Source organism: Polypterus senegalus, chromosome 2, assembly GCF_016835505.1.
Source record: "Polypterus senegalus isolate Bchr_013 chromosome 2, ASM1683550v1, whole genome shotgun sequence".
NCBI classification, from domain to species: Eukaryota; Metazoa; Chordata; class Cladistia; order Polypteriformes; family Polypteridae; genus Polypterus; species Polypterus senegalus.
Window position 1 is genome coordinate 74276953 of NC_053155.1, and position 15640 is coordinate 74292592.

At 40.9% G+C, this 15640-nt stretch overlaps 1 protein-coding gene across 1 annotated transcript in view; it reads left to right on the top strand.

Annotated features, from left to right (window-relative positions):
• rnf17 (ring finger protein 17) overlaps nucleotides 1–15640 on the top strand; it is a 315372-nt gene that overhangs the window by 31511 nt on the left and 268221 nt on the right. The window contains exon 6 of the mRNA XM_039746236.1: nucleotides 11374–11591. Coding sequence (XP_039602170.1) covers nucleotides 11374–11591 — 218 coding nt within the window. The remainder of the gene's footprint in view (nucleotides 1–11373; nucleotides 11592–15640) is intronic.

Genomic DNA, 15640 nt, shown 5'->3' on the forward strand with positions numbered 1-15640 from the left:
ATAAGAACCTGGACACAAATAGAACAACATGCACAGGCATGGACCGCAGTAGAAGTAAAATCCTGCAGTACTTCTTTGTATTCCTTGCTCTGTGCTCCAATAAATACACGTTATCGGCAATATACAAATAATCCAATTGTGCTCCACTCACCTAGAATCTGGAACAAATGTAGAAAGCATTTTAAGACGGAGAAGGTTCTATCTGTGGCACCACTGCAAGAGAACCACCTCTTTCAACCTTCACAAACATATGCAGTTTTTAATAACTGGAAAAAATTTGGAATTAACTTGCTTAGAGATCTTTTTATATAGACGTCTTTGCATCCTATGAACAATTACATTCCAAATTTAACATTCCAGCTACACATTTCTTTCACTATCTTCAAATCAGGAACTTTGTTAAACAGATCCTCCCAGATTTTCCTCATCTTGCACCCTCATCCGTGCTGGAAAAAATATTGCTCAATCTCAAGGACTTGGATTCCATCTCTACAATATATAAAATCATTTTACAATCCCTCCCTTTCAAAGATCCAAGAGGACACTGGGAAAAAGATCTCTCAATTAATATTTTAGAAAAGGAGTTGAAAGTAGCAATGCAGAGAATTCACTCGAGCTCCATATGTACAAAGCATACAATTATACAATTTAAAATTATTTATCGAGCACATCTGTCTTGACAAAACTCTCCAAAATGTTTCCAGGGCCTGATCCAACCTGCGAACGTTGCAACCAAGTCCCAGCCTCACTGGGTCACATGTTCTGGCCCTGCACCAAATTAACAATTTTCTGGACAAAATTTTTAATTACTTCTCAGACAGCCTTGGACTCACAATCCCTCCTAACCCATTAACAGCTGTGTTTGGGGTTCTTCCTGATGGGCTTAAAGTGGAGAAAGACAAACAAATTGTGATTGCATTCACTTCACTTTTGGCACGCAGACTTATTCTGATAAACTGGAAGAACCCAGACTCTCCTCTTTTTTAAGTCAGTGGGAAACCGATGTGTTATATTATTTGAAATTGGAAAAAAATCAAATACTCAGTTAGAGGATCCGTACAGACTTTTTTCAAAACATGGCAGGATCTAATCAGTAATATTTTAAAATAATTTTATGAAGCACAGAGAATTTATTAATTTAGGTATGTTTAAAAGCCGTAACATTTTTTTGCCGTTTGGCTTGCTCTCTCTCTCAGGGGTGGGGATCAATCTGTTCTTAACTCAATTTTTCTTTTTTTTCTTTTTGTAAAAACTTGATTGCTTTGTATGGATTGAAATAAAATTGATTAAAAAAATCCTATCATCATGAAAATGATGTCAAGTATACATCTTAGTATTTAAATTGTTCTGCGAGCTGTGATATCATGAATGTAATGTATTCTGTGTCCTGTCGGAGGAAGAGGAAGCCCATTTAAGAAGCACAAAGTAATTCACACACAGAGAACATAGAAGAACACATTCAAAACAGAGCATTTAACGTGCTACTTTAGTTCCGATGGGATTTGAGAAACCAGTAATTTAAATTATTTTAAGATGAAGTTTATGACTTTCTACTTTAATGATCAGATAAACTATGTGATTAAAGTGGAAATTTCGAGATTAAAGTTGATATTTCAAGCTTTTTTTCCCCACTGTGTCTCTGTTTTTCTTTTCTCTGTACCCTGATAAGCTTCCATATGAGACACAGACGGTGTGGTATGACTAGCTTTTTCATGACGACTTTTATATATGACAATTTGTATTTTACTTTGGGCACAGTGCGAATTTGTGAACTTGAGCTTTCGAGTTTCTCTGGCACTCTGTCACTCGATCAACTTCCTTTTATTGCTTATACCACTTGGTATTCACTGAAATTCTTCTATTTTTCCCCCTTGCTTTTGCTGTTGTCCTTTCACAGAACGCTGAACTTAAGGGCTATTTATATTGATTTGCATATTCAAAGAGGTGTAATTCTGGGAGGTGACATGGTGGAATGGCAGGCACATGCACGTGTGCTGCTTTTCACGCTGACCGGGATTTATGGAGCGGAAGAACGTGGAAGTTGGCGTATGTAGATTTTTTGCATCTGGACTTTTTTTATGTGTGCGTACATTTCCACTTTTGTGCATACGCCAAGTTTTACTGTGAATTCTACGCACACCGTTATGCATGAGGCCCCTGGACATTGACACAAATCGATGAATATACACTTGGTCTGCAATATAAAGAAAATCTTGCTATACTCTTTTATATGCCCTTCTTTGTGCCTCAGTAAATATAAAGTATCGTCAATATACTAATAATCCATTTCTCCATCGATCACTCAGAATATGGAACCAATCCAGGAAGAACTGTAAGATATAGAAGCTTTTAACTGTTGCACTTCTACATGGTAAACACCTTTTTTTACCTTCCCAAACTTACATTATATTTAATGTTTCAAAAACGTCCTGGATTAAAATACTTAGGAACTCTATATAAATAATGTATTTGCATCTTATGAACAATTACGTATCAAACTTAACTTTCTATCAACACAATGTTTTCACTACTGTCAAATCAGAAAATTTTGCTACAAGGAACCTCCCCAATTTTCCTCATCTACCACCCATTTCTATTCCAGAGGCAATACTGATCAATCTTGAAGAGTCTTGACAGCTTCTCAGTAGTTTGTAAAATTATTTTAAAATTCCTTCCTTTCAAAGATCTCAGGATGCAATGGGAAAATATTTTTCACTTAACATTTCAGAAAATGAATGAAAGGCAGCCATGCAAAGAATACACTCCAGCACCATATGTGCAGATCATTCAATTATTCAAATGTTTTTTATTGAGCACATTTTTCTCATTTAAATTTGTCAAGAATGTGTCCACCTGTGAATGTTGCAATGCATCTGTAGCCTCACTGGGCCACTTGTTTTGGGTGTGCACCAAAAGAGCATCATTCTGGACAAAAAACTTTGAATGACTGTCAGACAGACTTAATGACACAGTCATTCCTATTTCATTAACAGCTGTGTTTGTTTTACTCCCGGATGGAGTTAAAGTGGAGATGGACAATTTGAGTGTAATTGCCTTTAGCACCTTACTAGCATGTAGACTTACCTTGCTCGATTGGAAGAATCCCAGCCCACCTATTACAAGTCAGTGGATAACTGGTGTTCTGTACTATTTGAAATTGGAAAAATTCAAAATCTCACTTGGAGGATCTCTTCAAAAGTTTTTAAAAATATGGCATGCTCTAAATAATCAAATCTTAGAATAAGCATTTATATTAGGATTGTGTGGAATGTTGTTTTCTTCAAATAAATTCAGTAAAAGAAAGTTTTGAACAGGTCCTGTAGTTGAGAATTACATTTTTTCCAATTTCAAATAATTTAGTATAGAACATCAATTACCCTCTGACTTGCAACATCTGGGCTGGGGTTCTTCCAGTTCAGTAAGACAAGTCTTCGCGCTAGTAGTGTGCTATAGGCAATTACGATTAATTTGTCCTTCTTCAGTTTCGCAATCTAATTCAAAATGTTGACTCTAATGTTTTATGATGTTTTTTATTAGTCTGTATCTTGTGTTATTAATGTCATATTTGCTTTTATGTCTGTTGTATTCCATTAACTGTTTGTGAATAGCTTTCAATATTCAAATGGTGGTACATATTGTAAATAAAACGTGTTATTACATAGTGTGCGATGAGCTTAAGGTTGATTGGCCGTTGTCTTAATGGAGTTTGCATGTTCTCTCTTTGTTTATGTGGACTGAGTGTGCACAATTGCAGATATTTTATTACAGTTGGGCATTAGTAACGTGTCATTAAGCACTCTTAATTGTTAAAATCTGTTTATTCCTACATGTGTTGTTAAATGGCATCCCAGGTTTTGTTTTTTTGCTTATTAAGTGAAGGACCTGAAAGTTTGCTGTAACAGATGTTCGGTATTTAATGTAAATGGTTAAATGGTATGCTGTCATAAATGTGGTTAGTACTTGGAAATACTTTCTTCTCTCTTTCTGCTATTACTGTTAAGACATCTCAAATGGTAACTCTAGCATTCTTTCAAAAATTTGCCAATGTAAGAATTCCCTGAAGAAAATGCACTTTAAAAATTTTTAATTGGACAGCTGACATATAGTGCACTTCCGGAGGTCTCAGTATATTCGTATGGTGATCTTACTGCTCAAAATGGAAATCGCAAAGTAAAAACTGTTTTTTGAAATTAAATAACTATTTACTTAAACTTTCTACACGTTAAGGAAACAAATGATATCAGCAGACACTTGTTTGATTTTTGCATTTTTAATTATACTGAAAGCCTTGAAGTTTCACTTTATCAGTAGAAAATGGAGTTGTGTCACAGATAGTAATATTGTAAGAATTAAGTTTATAGGTACAAATTAAATGATATACAATTTGACATCTACAAGGAAAACTATTGTAAACTTGCAAGTCTTTCTCCATGTGAACTTTTTTGGTAAGTCATGCAAAACTAATGAAATGTATCAAAAACTATAAGGTAATTCTTGAAAAACTAAACTCAGCAAAAAAAGAAACGTCCTCTGACTTTCAACTGTTTTTACTTTAAGTAAACTTAATGTGTAAATATTTGTATGAACACTAAAAGAGTCAACACCATCCATCCATCCTCTTCCGCTTATCCAAGGTCGGGTCGCGGGGGTAGCAGCTTAAGTAGAGAAGCCCAGACTTCCCTCTCCCCGGCCACTTCTTCCAGTTCTTCCGGGAGAATCCCAAGGCGTTCCCAGGCCAGCCGGGAGACATAGTCCCTCCAGCGTGTCCTGGGTCTTCCCCGGGGCCGCCTCTCGGTTGGACGTGCCTGGAACACCTCACCAGGGAGGCGTCCAGGAGGCATCCTGATCAGATGCCCGAGCCACCTCATCTGACTCCTCTCGATGCGGAGGAGCAGCGGCTCTACTCTGAGCCCCTCCCGGATGACTGAGCTCCTCACCCTATCCTTAAGGGAAAGCCCAGACACCCTGCGAAGGAAACTCATTTCAGCCACTTGTATTCGCGATCTCGTTCTTTCGGTCACTACCTATAGCTCATGACCATAACTGAGGGTAGGAACGTAGATCGACTGGTAAATTGAGAGCTTTGCCTTACGGCTCAGCTCTTTTTTCACCACGACAGACCGATGCAGAGCCTGCATCACTGCGGATGCCACACCGATCCTCCTGTCAATCTCACGATCAATTCTTCCCTCACTCGTGAACAAGACCCCGAGATACTTAAACTCCTCCACTTGGGGCAGGATCTCCCCCCTAACCCTGAGAGGGCACTCCACCCTTTTCCAGCTGAGGACCATGGTCTCGGATTTGGAGGTGCTGATTCTCATCCCAGCCGCTTCACACTCAGATGCGAACCGCTCCAGAGAGAGCTGAAGATCACGGCCTGATGAAGCAAACAGGACAACATCATCTGCAAAAAGCAGCGCCTAGAAATTCTGTCCATAAAAGTTATAAACAGAATCGGTGACAAAGGGCAGCCCTGGCGGAGTCCAACTCTCACTGGAAACGGGCTCGACTTACTGCCGGCAATGCGGACCAAGCTCTGACACTGGTTGTACAGGGACCGAACAGCTCTTATCAGGGGGTCCGGTACCCCATACTCCCAGAGCACCGCCCACAGGATTCCCGAGGGACACGGTCGAACGCCTTTTCCAAGTCCACAAAACACATGTAGACTGGTTGGGCAAACTCCCATGCACCCTCCAGGACTCTGCTAAGGGTGTAGAGCTGGTCCACTGTTCAGCGACCAGGACGAAAACCACACTGTTCCTCCTGAATCCGAGGTTCGACTATCCGACGGACCCTCCTCTCTAGAACCCCCAAATAGACTTTTCCAGGGAGGCTGAGGAGTGTGATCCCTCTATAGTTGGAACACACCCTCCGGTCCCCTTTTTAAAGTAGGGGACCACCACCCCGGTCTGCCAATCCAGAGGCACTGTCCCGATGTCCATGCGATGTTGCAGAGGCGTGTCAACCAAGACAGTCCTACAACATCCAGAGCCTTAAGGAACTCCGGGCGTATCTCATCCACCCCCGGGGCCCTGCCACCAAGGAGTTTTTTGACCACCTCGGTGACTTCAGTCCCAGAGATGGGAGAGCCCACCTCAGAGTCCCCAGGCTCTGCTTCCTCATTGGAAGGCATGTTAGTGGGATTGAGGAGGTCTTGAAGTACTCCCCCACCGACCCACAACGCGTCGAGTGAGGTCAGCAGCACACCATCCCCACCATATACAGTGTTGACACTGCACTGCTTCTCCCTCCTGAGACGCCGGACGGTGGACCAGAATCTCCTCGAAGCCCCAAAGTCGTTCTCCATGGCCTCTCCAAACTCCTCCCATGCCCGAGTTTTGCCTCAGCAACAACCGAAGCCGCATTCCGCTTGGCCTGCGGTACCTATCAGCTGCCTCCAGAGACCCACAGGACAAAAAGTCCTATAGGACTCCTTCTTCAGCTTGACGGCATCCCTCACGCCGGTGTCCACCAACGGGTTGGGGATTGCCGCCACACAGGCACCGACCACCTTGCGGCCACAGCTCCGGTCAGCCGCCTCAACAATAGAGGCACGGAACATGGCCCATTGGACTCAATGTCCCCACCTCCCTCGGGGCGTGGTTGAAGTTCTGCCGAGGTGGGAGTTGAAGCTACTTCTGACAGGGGACTCTGCCAGCCGTTCCCAGCAGACCCTCACAACACGTTTGGGCCTACCAGGTCTGACCGCATCTTCCCCCACCATCGAAGCCAACTCACCACCAGGTGGTGATCAGTTGACAGCTCCGCCCCTCTCTTCACCCGAGTGTCCAAGACATATGGCGCAAGTCCGGCGACACACCACAAAGTCGATCATCGAACTGAGGCCTAGGGTGTCCTGGTGCCAAGTGCACATATGAACACCCTTATGCTTGAACATGGTGTCCGTTAATGACAATCCGTGGCGAGCACAGAAGTCCAATAACAAAACACCGCTTGGGTTCAGATCGGGGCCATTCCTCCCAATCACGCCCTTCCAGGTCTCACTGTCATTGCCCACGTCGAGCATTGAAGTCTCCCAGCAAAACGAGGGAATCCCCAGAAGGTATGCCCTCTAGCACCCCCTCCAGAGACTCCAAAAAGGGTGGATACTCCAAACTGCTGTTCTCGCATACGCACAAACAACAGTCAGGACCCTTCCCCCCACCCGAAGGCGGAGGGAGGCCACCCTCTCGTCCACCGGGGTAAACCCCAATGCACAGGCTCCGAGTCGGGGGGCAATAAGTATGCCCACACCTGCTCGGCGCCTCTCACCGGGGGCAACTCCAGAGTGGTAGAGAGTCCAGCCCCTCTCAAGGAGATTGGTTCCAGAGTCCAAGCTGTGCGTCGAGGTGAGTCCTACTATATCTAGCCGGAACCTCTCAACCTCGCGCACTAGCTCAGGCTCCTTTCCCTTCAGAGAGGTGACATTCCACATCCCAAGAGCCAGTTTCTGTAGCCGAGGATCAGACCGCCAAGGTCCCCGCCTCCGGCCACCACCCAACTCACACTGCACCCGACCTCCTTGGCCCCTCCCATATGTGGTGAGCCCATGGGAAGGGGTCAACACCATAAGACACAAACTAAAAATGTTTCACAATGTGTCCCTGAATGAAGGGAGGCTCAAAATCAAAAGTACCAGTCAGTATCTGGTGTGGCCACCAGCTGCTTGAAGTACTGCAGTGCATCTCCTCCTCATGGACTGGACCAGATTTGTCAGTTCTTGCTGTGAGATGTTACCCCACTCTTCCACCAAGGCACCTGCAAGTTCCTGGACATTTCTGGGGGGAATGGCCCTAGCCCTCACCCTGCGATCCAACAAGTCCCAGACGTGCTCAATTTAATTGAGATCCGGGCTCTTTGCTGCCCATGGCAGAACACTGACACTCGGGCAGTTGTTGTGGCCATCCTGTACCTGTCACGCAGGTGTGATATTCAGATGTACCGATCCTGTGCAGGTGTTGTTACACGTGGTCTTCCACTGCGAGGATGATCAGATGTCCTTCCTATCTCCCTGTAGTGCTGTCTTAGGCGTCTCACAGTGCGGACATGGCAATTTATTGCCCTAGCCACATCAGCAGTCCTCATGCCTCCCTGCAGCATGCCTAATGCACGTTCACGCAGATGAGCAGGGACCCTGGGCATTTTTCTTTGGGTGTTTTTCACAGTCGGTAGACAAGTCGTGTCCTGCGTTTTTAGAACTGTGACCTTAAATGCCTACTTTCTGTAAGCTGTTAAGGTCTTAACGACCATTCCACAGGTGCATGTCAATTAATTGATTATGGTTATGAGAGCATGTTTTAAACAAACCACATGTTGCAAGGAAGAAACTTTTTTTTTTTTTTTGTTACCATTGGACTATACTTTGACATTCAGAGACATTAATGGACAAGTAGTCAGTGTGAGCAATACATTATTACAGGAGCTGTTTGTACTCTCTGTTGCTTAGTTAAGATATTGTCAGTGTTGATATAAAGTTGAAAGGCAGATATTCATCAATATAGGAACAGCAAAATATACATTTGAAGTATATGATGTGTCTCAGCCAGTCAACTGGACAACCATTAAGGCAGCTGGCAATTAAGGGCCACAGGAGATGCATATTTCAGTACTCAAAACACCTGAAGCAACAAATCTGCCTGATGACACCAGTAAACCATGGCCAATGCCACATAGCTGCCATCTTCTGACCGCTCATCTAAATGAATAAGAAAAGTAAATTAACATTGCTGTCTAAGTGGAAATGCAAACATGCCATGCTAATATATACCCGCAGCATTTTAACACATGGTATATCCATAGAGCTAAATGCTTACCATAGTGGATGGACCTTTTACAAACTTTTTAACTAATTTAGTGTGAGCAAAAACACTCAATAAAACTAAATTAAATTCCAGTGACAATGACATACTAAGAAGACAGATTCACCGGTGTTTGTGTCTCAGCTTTTATCCCTGCAGATCAGAGAATTTCCAGTTCCATTTTCTCAAAACACCACTCACATGTACAGTTATTCCCAGTTTCAAATAAAAACTAACACTGTCAGATCTATGGCGGTTTTTGGTAGGGGGTTATATTGTGATCGTGCCTGAGAGAATGAAAGTGGGGGAAAAAAAAAAGCTTTTACAAGTACTACAAATTTACACCGGCTGTTACAGACACAAATCAAATGTATGTTTTTATTGTATTATATTTAAAACTAGCAGACCCGACGCGCTTCGCTGCACATTTATCCGGCTAGTTTCGGCAGCGGATCGTGGTTTTTCCAATCTAGACATCCTGTCTTTTTCAGATTCTTCTAACCGCCTGGCTTCGGCAGCCAATCGTCCTTTTCCTAATCTAGAAATCCTGTCTTTTTAGATTCGTTTAACCGCCTGATTTTGGCAGCGAATAGATTTTTTTTTTCTAACGTAGAAGTCGTTTCTTGTTGAGATTCGTTTAATCGCCTGGTTTTGGCAGCCAAGCGCTTTTTTTCTATCCTAGAAGACCTCTCTTGAGATCCGTTTAATGGCCTCGTTGATTGCATGTCTTCCAAGGTAGTTTCAATACCCATTTCTTGCACGGAGTCTTCTCCCCTTTTATGAGTGACTGTGTAAGTACCGCGTGTACCAAACAGTAAATTAGTAAAGGAGAAAGGACTAAACACTAAGGAAAAAGAACGCAAGACCGCGTCAGCTGGGGAGCTCAGATCGGAGTGAAATAAAGCGAATGAAATGACGTGAATGGGAAGGGAGTTGATCACGTGACTCCCCCACCCGCCTTAACTCTCAGTTCCTCCACAAACACACAAACACAGTCTCTCGGATCCCAACTCTCCTTTATATATATATAGATAAGAGCAGTTCACAACTCAAAATGTTAAATTTGCAAGGCAGCTGGTATCAAACCTGTGACCTCTTGATTACAAGACAGCAGTTCTTACTGCTGCACCACGGAAGCTGTTATATTATCCTTGTACCTTTTGTGAAAGTGTTTATTTGATATTTGGATTTCAGTCTTCACACATTATACAGTTCATGTCTAAATTTTATCAATTATTATTAAAACATGAAAAAGTTTCTGTTTTAGCAATGTTTTTACATATTTTGGATTTACATGTCGTAGACACAGAACACACATAAAATGCATGTGTTCCAAATGGCAATATATTATTTCCCCTCTACAATTCTAGGTGCCTAGATTTGAGCTGGGAAATTTTTGCCCTTTCTGCAGTGGTGGGGGAGTGTTATAGCAGCCTGTCTGCTGGTTGTGTTGACTGAAACATTTAAAAGACAAAAGACGCTGATGGAGTGGTGTGAAGGGATTTAAGATGGGTTTTAATTATGAGTTTTTTCATAGGCTTTGGTAATTCTAGTGTTAACTAGTTTTTCCTGGATGTGTATTCTTGTTTGAGAATCATGTCGGGTCCCACAAGGCTATAGCACAATTACCTCACCTACTTAGCATTTCTTTGTCATTTCAACTTGCCCCATTGTTATAAGTGCTAATCTACATCATCCAACTAGATGTAGATTTGAGTTAATCATGAAATACCTTTTGTTTGTAGTGTTTTTGCTTGAAGTCAAGTCAAAGTAAATTTACAAATCACTTCTTTTTGTTTTGTTGGCTAGCTAGGTTGGATATAAAGCTGCCAAGTTCAGTCATGAACAATTAAAATGGCCCTGGAGGGTGTATGATTATTCCAAGGCCGCCTTCGAGGTATCTCTTGATTATGTAAAACTATTTGGTGCCACCTCAGTTTTGAGAATAGTGTCAGATTTGCTAGTCCAGGAGCAGAACAGATCAGATTTTTTTTGTGTACTGTTATTCACCAAAGCAGCTTTCTTCACCCAACAGAGTGACCACATGTTTAGCATCATTGCATTTTCTGAGCCAATTATTTTGTTTTATTTTAATGTGAATTAAGCTTTAAATACAGGCAAATATGGGAGTTCTGTTAGAAGACTGAAAATAGAGATTAATTCTTAATTAGTCCTATTGTGTGGAACGATTTTTTGTTTTTGTTTCAAGATGCGTGACTCTAGGGAAAGTACCTTTCTTGCATCTGAATTGTACATTTTATCATTTACAGTAAAGAAAAGCAGTTTTCCCCACATGTAAATTAGAAAATTATATTTGTTGTTTCCTATCAGTTTTTCACACCACTGTAGAGAGAGAGAGAGAGAGAGAAATAATTTGCCCCCTCTTATATTTGACTAATTGTTAAATGTGTTTGATGATCAGAAACATTTTGTGTGACAAACATGCAAAAGAATAAGAAATCAGGAAGGGGGCAAATAGTTTTTCACACCACTGTATATATATATATTTTTATTTATATATTTATATATACATAAATATATAATAAGTTAACATTGTTGTGTTTTCCAGAATCTCATCAGAGAACCCTGTATACAAGAAAATGGGCCAGCTTAGAAGCATTCTTAAAAATTGCTGTAACAGTCAAAACTGGATACAGAGTGATGACTTGAAAATGGAAGATATTTATGTCACCATGAATTGTAAGCAAAATTCCACAACTGATATTTCGGGGGAGTTGAAATCTAACCCTGAAGCCGTGATTTCTGAAGATATAGATGAAGAGCAGTGTAAGTTCTTGTTGTATAAGTGGTTTTCTAGCTATACAGTGATCCCTTGCTATATCATGCTTTGACTTTCGCGGCTTCACTCTATCGCGATTTTTTCTCATACACGCTTACGTCACTACGCATGTGCTTTCTGAGAATTTTTATCTAAGCCACACGATGGCTCCTAAACTTGCTGCTTTTTGTAAGCCTTCTGACAATAAAACTAAGTGCCGGAGGAAGATGGATATGATCAAAGATGGCAATACCCTACAAAAGCCTTTTCACGCATAAGAAAAGACAGCGCTAGCAACTGCCTATTAAGATGTTTTTCAGCTGTGCTCCTAAACACCCATTGCCTACTCCTAGTACTCCTTCAGCGGAAGAAGACAGCGACGCACCTGCTGAAGACTCTCCTACTGAGGTCGTGCCTTCATAGGTTAGTGGTTGTGTTTAAGAACTGTGTGTGTAATTAAATGTACAGTACAATAATCTACTATATAAAAGCGATCAGAATTGTCCTTCTGTCCCGTGAGTGCAAAGCGTAGCGGTATTCCGCTCATCACAGACTTATTACTTGCGGCTTGCGGTATGAAGCGACGTGATGTGAGCAGAGTTCTGGTGCTCCCATCGTTCCCTTGCTTTTGTGCGCGATGCGCTGGAAAAAGACAATTATGTCTCTGGAAATAATGTTGATGGAGTACAAATGCCTCACTGCGTAGTAAATATCAGGGGAGATGGTGCTTGCTTATTCTCATCTATAGCTTATTTAGTGCCTGAAACTCTGTCTTTAGCGGTACAGATTCGGGCTGACATTGTACATTTGGAGAGGCACTCGGTGATAAATAAACTTAGGTTTTCGGGAGATGTTATGAATGGGCACTGAGGTTCTCATTCCCTACACTTACATGCCTGATGTAAACATGGAGCGCACACAAATTGAGGATAAAAGTCGTCGCCTTAAAAGGCGGGTGAGCCTAGTAATAATATGATATTTGTAACATCTAATATGTCTTATTTTTTTTGTCTAATATATTGGATAATACGAGTGTAATGGTGACTAAAGGGTGTTATTTCATGTCTAGACGGCTCTAATAATGTTAAAAAACGTATTTAGAAGGTCCTAAACCGGTTTTCTATTCTCTAACTGTGAAAATATTCGATTTATTAATAAAAATTCATTTATCATGGTAGAGTCTGGAATGGATTAACCGTGATAAACGAGGGTTCACTGTAATTGCAAAATTTGTTACAGTCCTATTAAGGTGGATGATAATCTATCTTATTTCAGTTTAACTGGAGTTGTATAATACATTGAAAATAATGAGTAAATATTCTTATTCACTTAACCCATCTCAGTATTATGATGAGACCAGAGCCTATCTCATCACTACTGGGCCAAGGTGGAAAGCAGCAATCGACAGGCTGCTGGTCAATTGGAAGACCACCTTGCATACATCTTTACACATTTGGCCCATTTGGAATCACCAGTTAACATAGACAGCACTTGTATAATATTTAAAATGTTCAGTATCTGACGTGGGCATGCTGCTGAATTTTGACATTAAGCATACATATTTAAATATGGATGAGTATTTTTAGTTTTTGTTTTGAACTTTTACATTTTAAAAATAACGAATTTAGAAAATTTTTATTTATTTTCTTAATATGTAATTTCAGGACATTTTCTTGTTAGAAATGTAAAAGAATTATTACATAATAAACTTACTCCGTTCAGATCATTAAGAGTTGGTGGTTTCCATTACTTTGGGCTACTTTAGATTCCTAATTGAAAAAATTGTATATGGCAATTAAAGGATTAAAAATAATCAAAATCAATTAAAATACACTGTGTGCACAATTATTAGGCAAGTGAGTATTTTGACCATATCATCATTTTTAGTGCGTATATTCCAACTCCAAGCTGTATTAACTTGAATGCTTATTGGATTTAAGCACATCAGGTGATGTGTATTTGTGTAATGAGGGAGGGTGTGGCCTAAGGAGATCAACACCCTATATCAAGGTGTGCAGAATTATTAGGCAGCTAGTTTTCCTCAGGCAAAATGGGCCAAAAAAGAGATTTAACTGACTCTGAAAGTCAAAAATTGTAAAAAGTCTTTCAGAGGGATGCAGCACTTTTGGAATTGCTAAGATATTGGTGTGTGATCACAGAACCATCAAACATTTTGTTGCAAATAGTCAACAGGGTCGCAAGAAACGTGTTGAGAACAAAAGACGCAAATTAGCTGCCAAAGATTTGAGAAGAATCAAATGTGAAGCTACCAGGAACCCATTATCCTCCAGTACTTTCATATTCCAGAGCTGCAACCTACCTGGAGTGCCCAGAAGTACAAGGTGTTCAGTGCTCAAAGACATGGCCAAGGTAAGGAGGGCTGAAACCCAACCACCACTGAACAAGAAACATAAGTTGAAACGTCAAAACTGGGCCAAGAAATATCTGAAGTCAGATTTTTTTCAAAGGTTTTATGGACCGATGAGATGAGAGTGACTCTTGATGGACCAGATGGATGGACCTGTGGATCATTAATGGGCACAGAGCTCCACTCCAACGTGGAGGTGGGGTACTGGTATGAGCAGGTATTTTTAAAGATGAGCTAGTTGGACCTTTTTGCATTGAAGATGAACTCAAAATCAACTCCCAAACCTACTGCCAGTTTTTCAAAGACACTTTCTTCAAACAGTGATACAGGAAAAAGACCATGATTTTATGCAGGCCAATGCTCCATCACTTGCATCGAAGTTCTCCACTGCGTGGCCAGCCAGTAAAGGCCTTAAAGATGAAGGAATAATGACATGGCCCCCCTTCCTCATCTGACCTAAACCCTATCGAGAACTTGTGGGCACTTCTTAAACGCTAGATTTACGGGGGAGAAAAACAATACACCTCTCTGAAGAGTGTCTGGGAGGCTGTAGTCACTGCTCCACAAAAAGCTGATCGTCAACAGATCAAGAAACTGACAGACTCCATGAATGGAAAGGCTTATGACTGTTATTGGAAAGAAGGGTGGCTATATTGGTCATTGATTGATTTATTTTTTTTGAAATGTCAGAGATGTTTATTTGTAAATTTTGAGGTGTTTGTTTATTATTCTCACTATAACAGATGAAAATAAACAAGTGAGATGGGAAAATTTTCATTTTTCCTTTAGTTGCATAATCTGCACACTAATAGTTGCCTAATAATTGTGCGCACATATGTATTCCCCTGATGATGTTCACACTCACATTTCCGTTGTGAAACATTCAGGTTTCAGGTTTATTAACATTTTGGATTGACTGATAGCACTGTGTTTGTTCCATATTAAAATTAATCCTCAAAAATACAACTTGCCTAATAATTCTGCACTCCCTGTAGTTTAAAGTGGAATAGAGCGTGTCTCTTCGTCGGTTACAATGCTTAGAGCTGTTTTCTTAGTTATTTTAAATTCTTGCTCTTTCCTTATGTGGTTTAGTCTTCTATATTTCAGTTTTAGGGTAACACCTTTTTTTTGTTGAAATTCATTTTTGTGTTGTTTTGGTGATTGTTGTTTTTGTGTCTTTGTTCTTAAACTGCAAGGTTGCAGTGCCAAGCACTGCACTTTCATGCCCACTCACACAGAACTGGGCATAATTTTACTAATTGTGTTAATCATGTTATACATCATTAAGCTGCAGTGATGGTGTGTACTATGCAAGGTCCCCCCTATAATTCACCAAGTGACAATAGTTACTGCTCACATTTTTTTGCAACATAATCTTGCTTGATTATCTGTATTGACCCCTCTTCCTTCATGACTCTCCAACCATTTAAATAAATAGATAGATGGATAGATATACTTTATTCTTTCCCTCAGGGAAAATTTGGTGTCCTGTAGCTCAAAAAACATAAAGTTAAAAAAAAAAAGTGCAAATGGGTCAGTTGATGCAGTAGTGGAAAGCAGAGAGGTGACCAGGACATGAATCATTTGTGTTGACATTATTATTTTTAAAATCTCACAGTCGAAGGAACAAATGATCTGTTCTACTGCGCCGTGAGAGAAGGTGACTGTTGCATTTTCTTCTGTGACCCA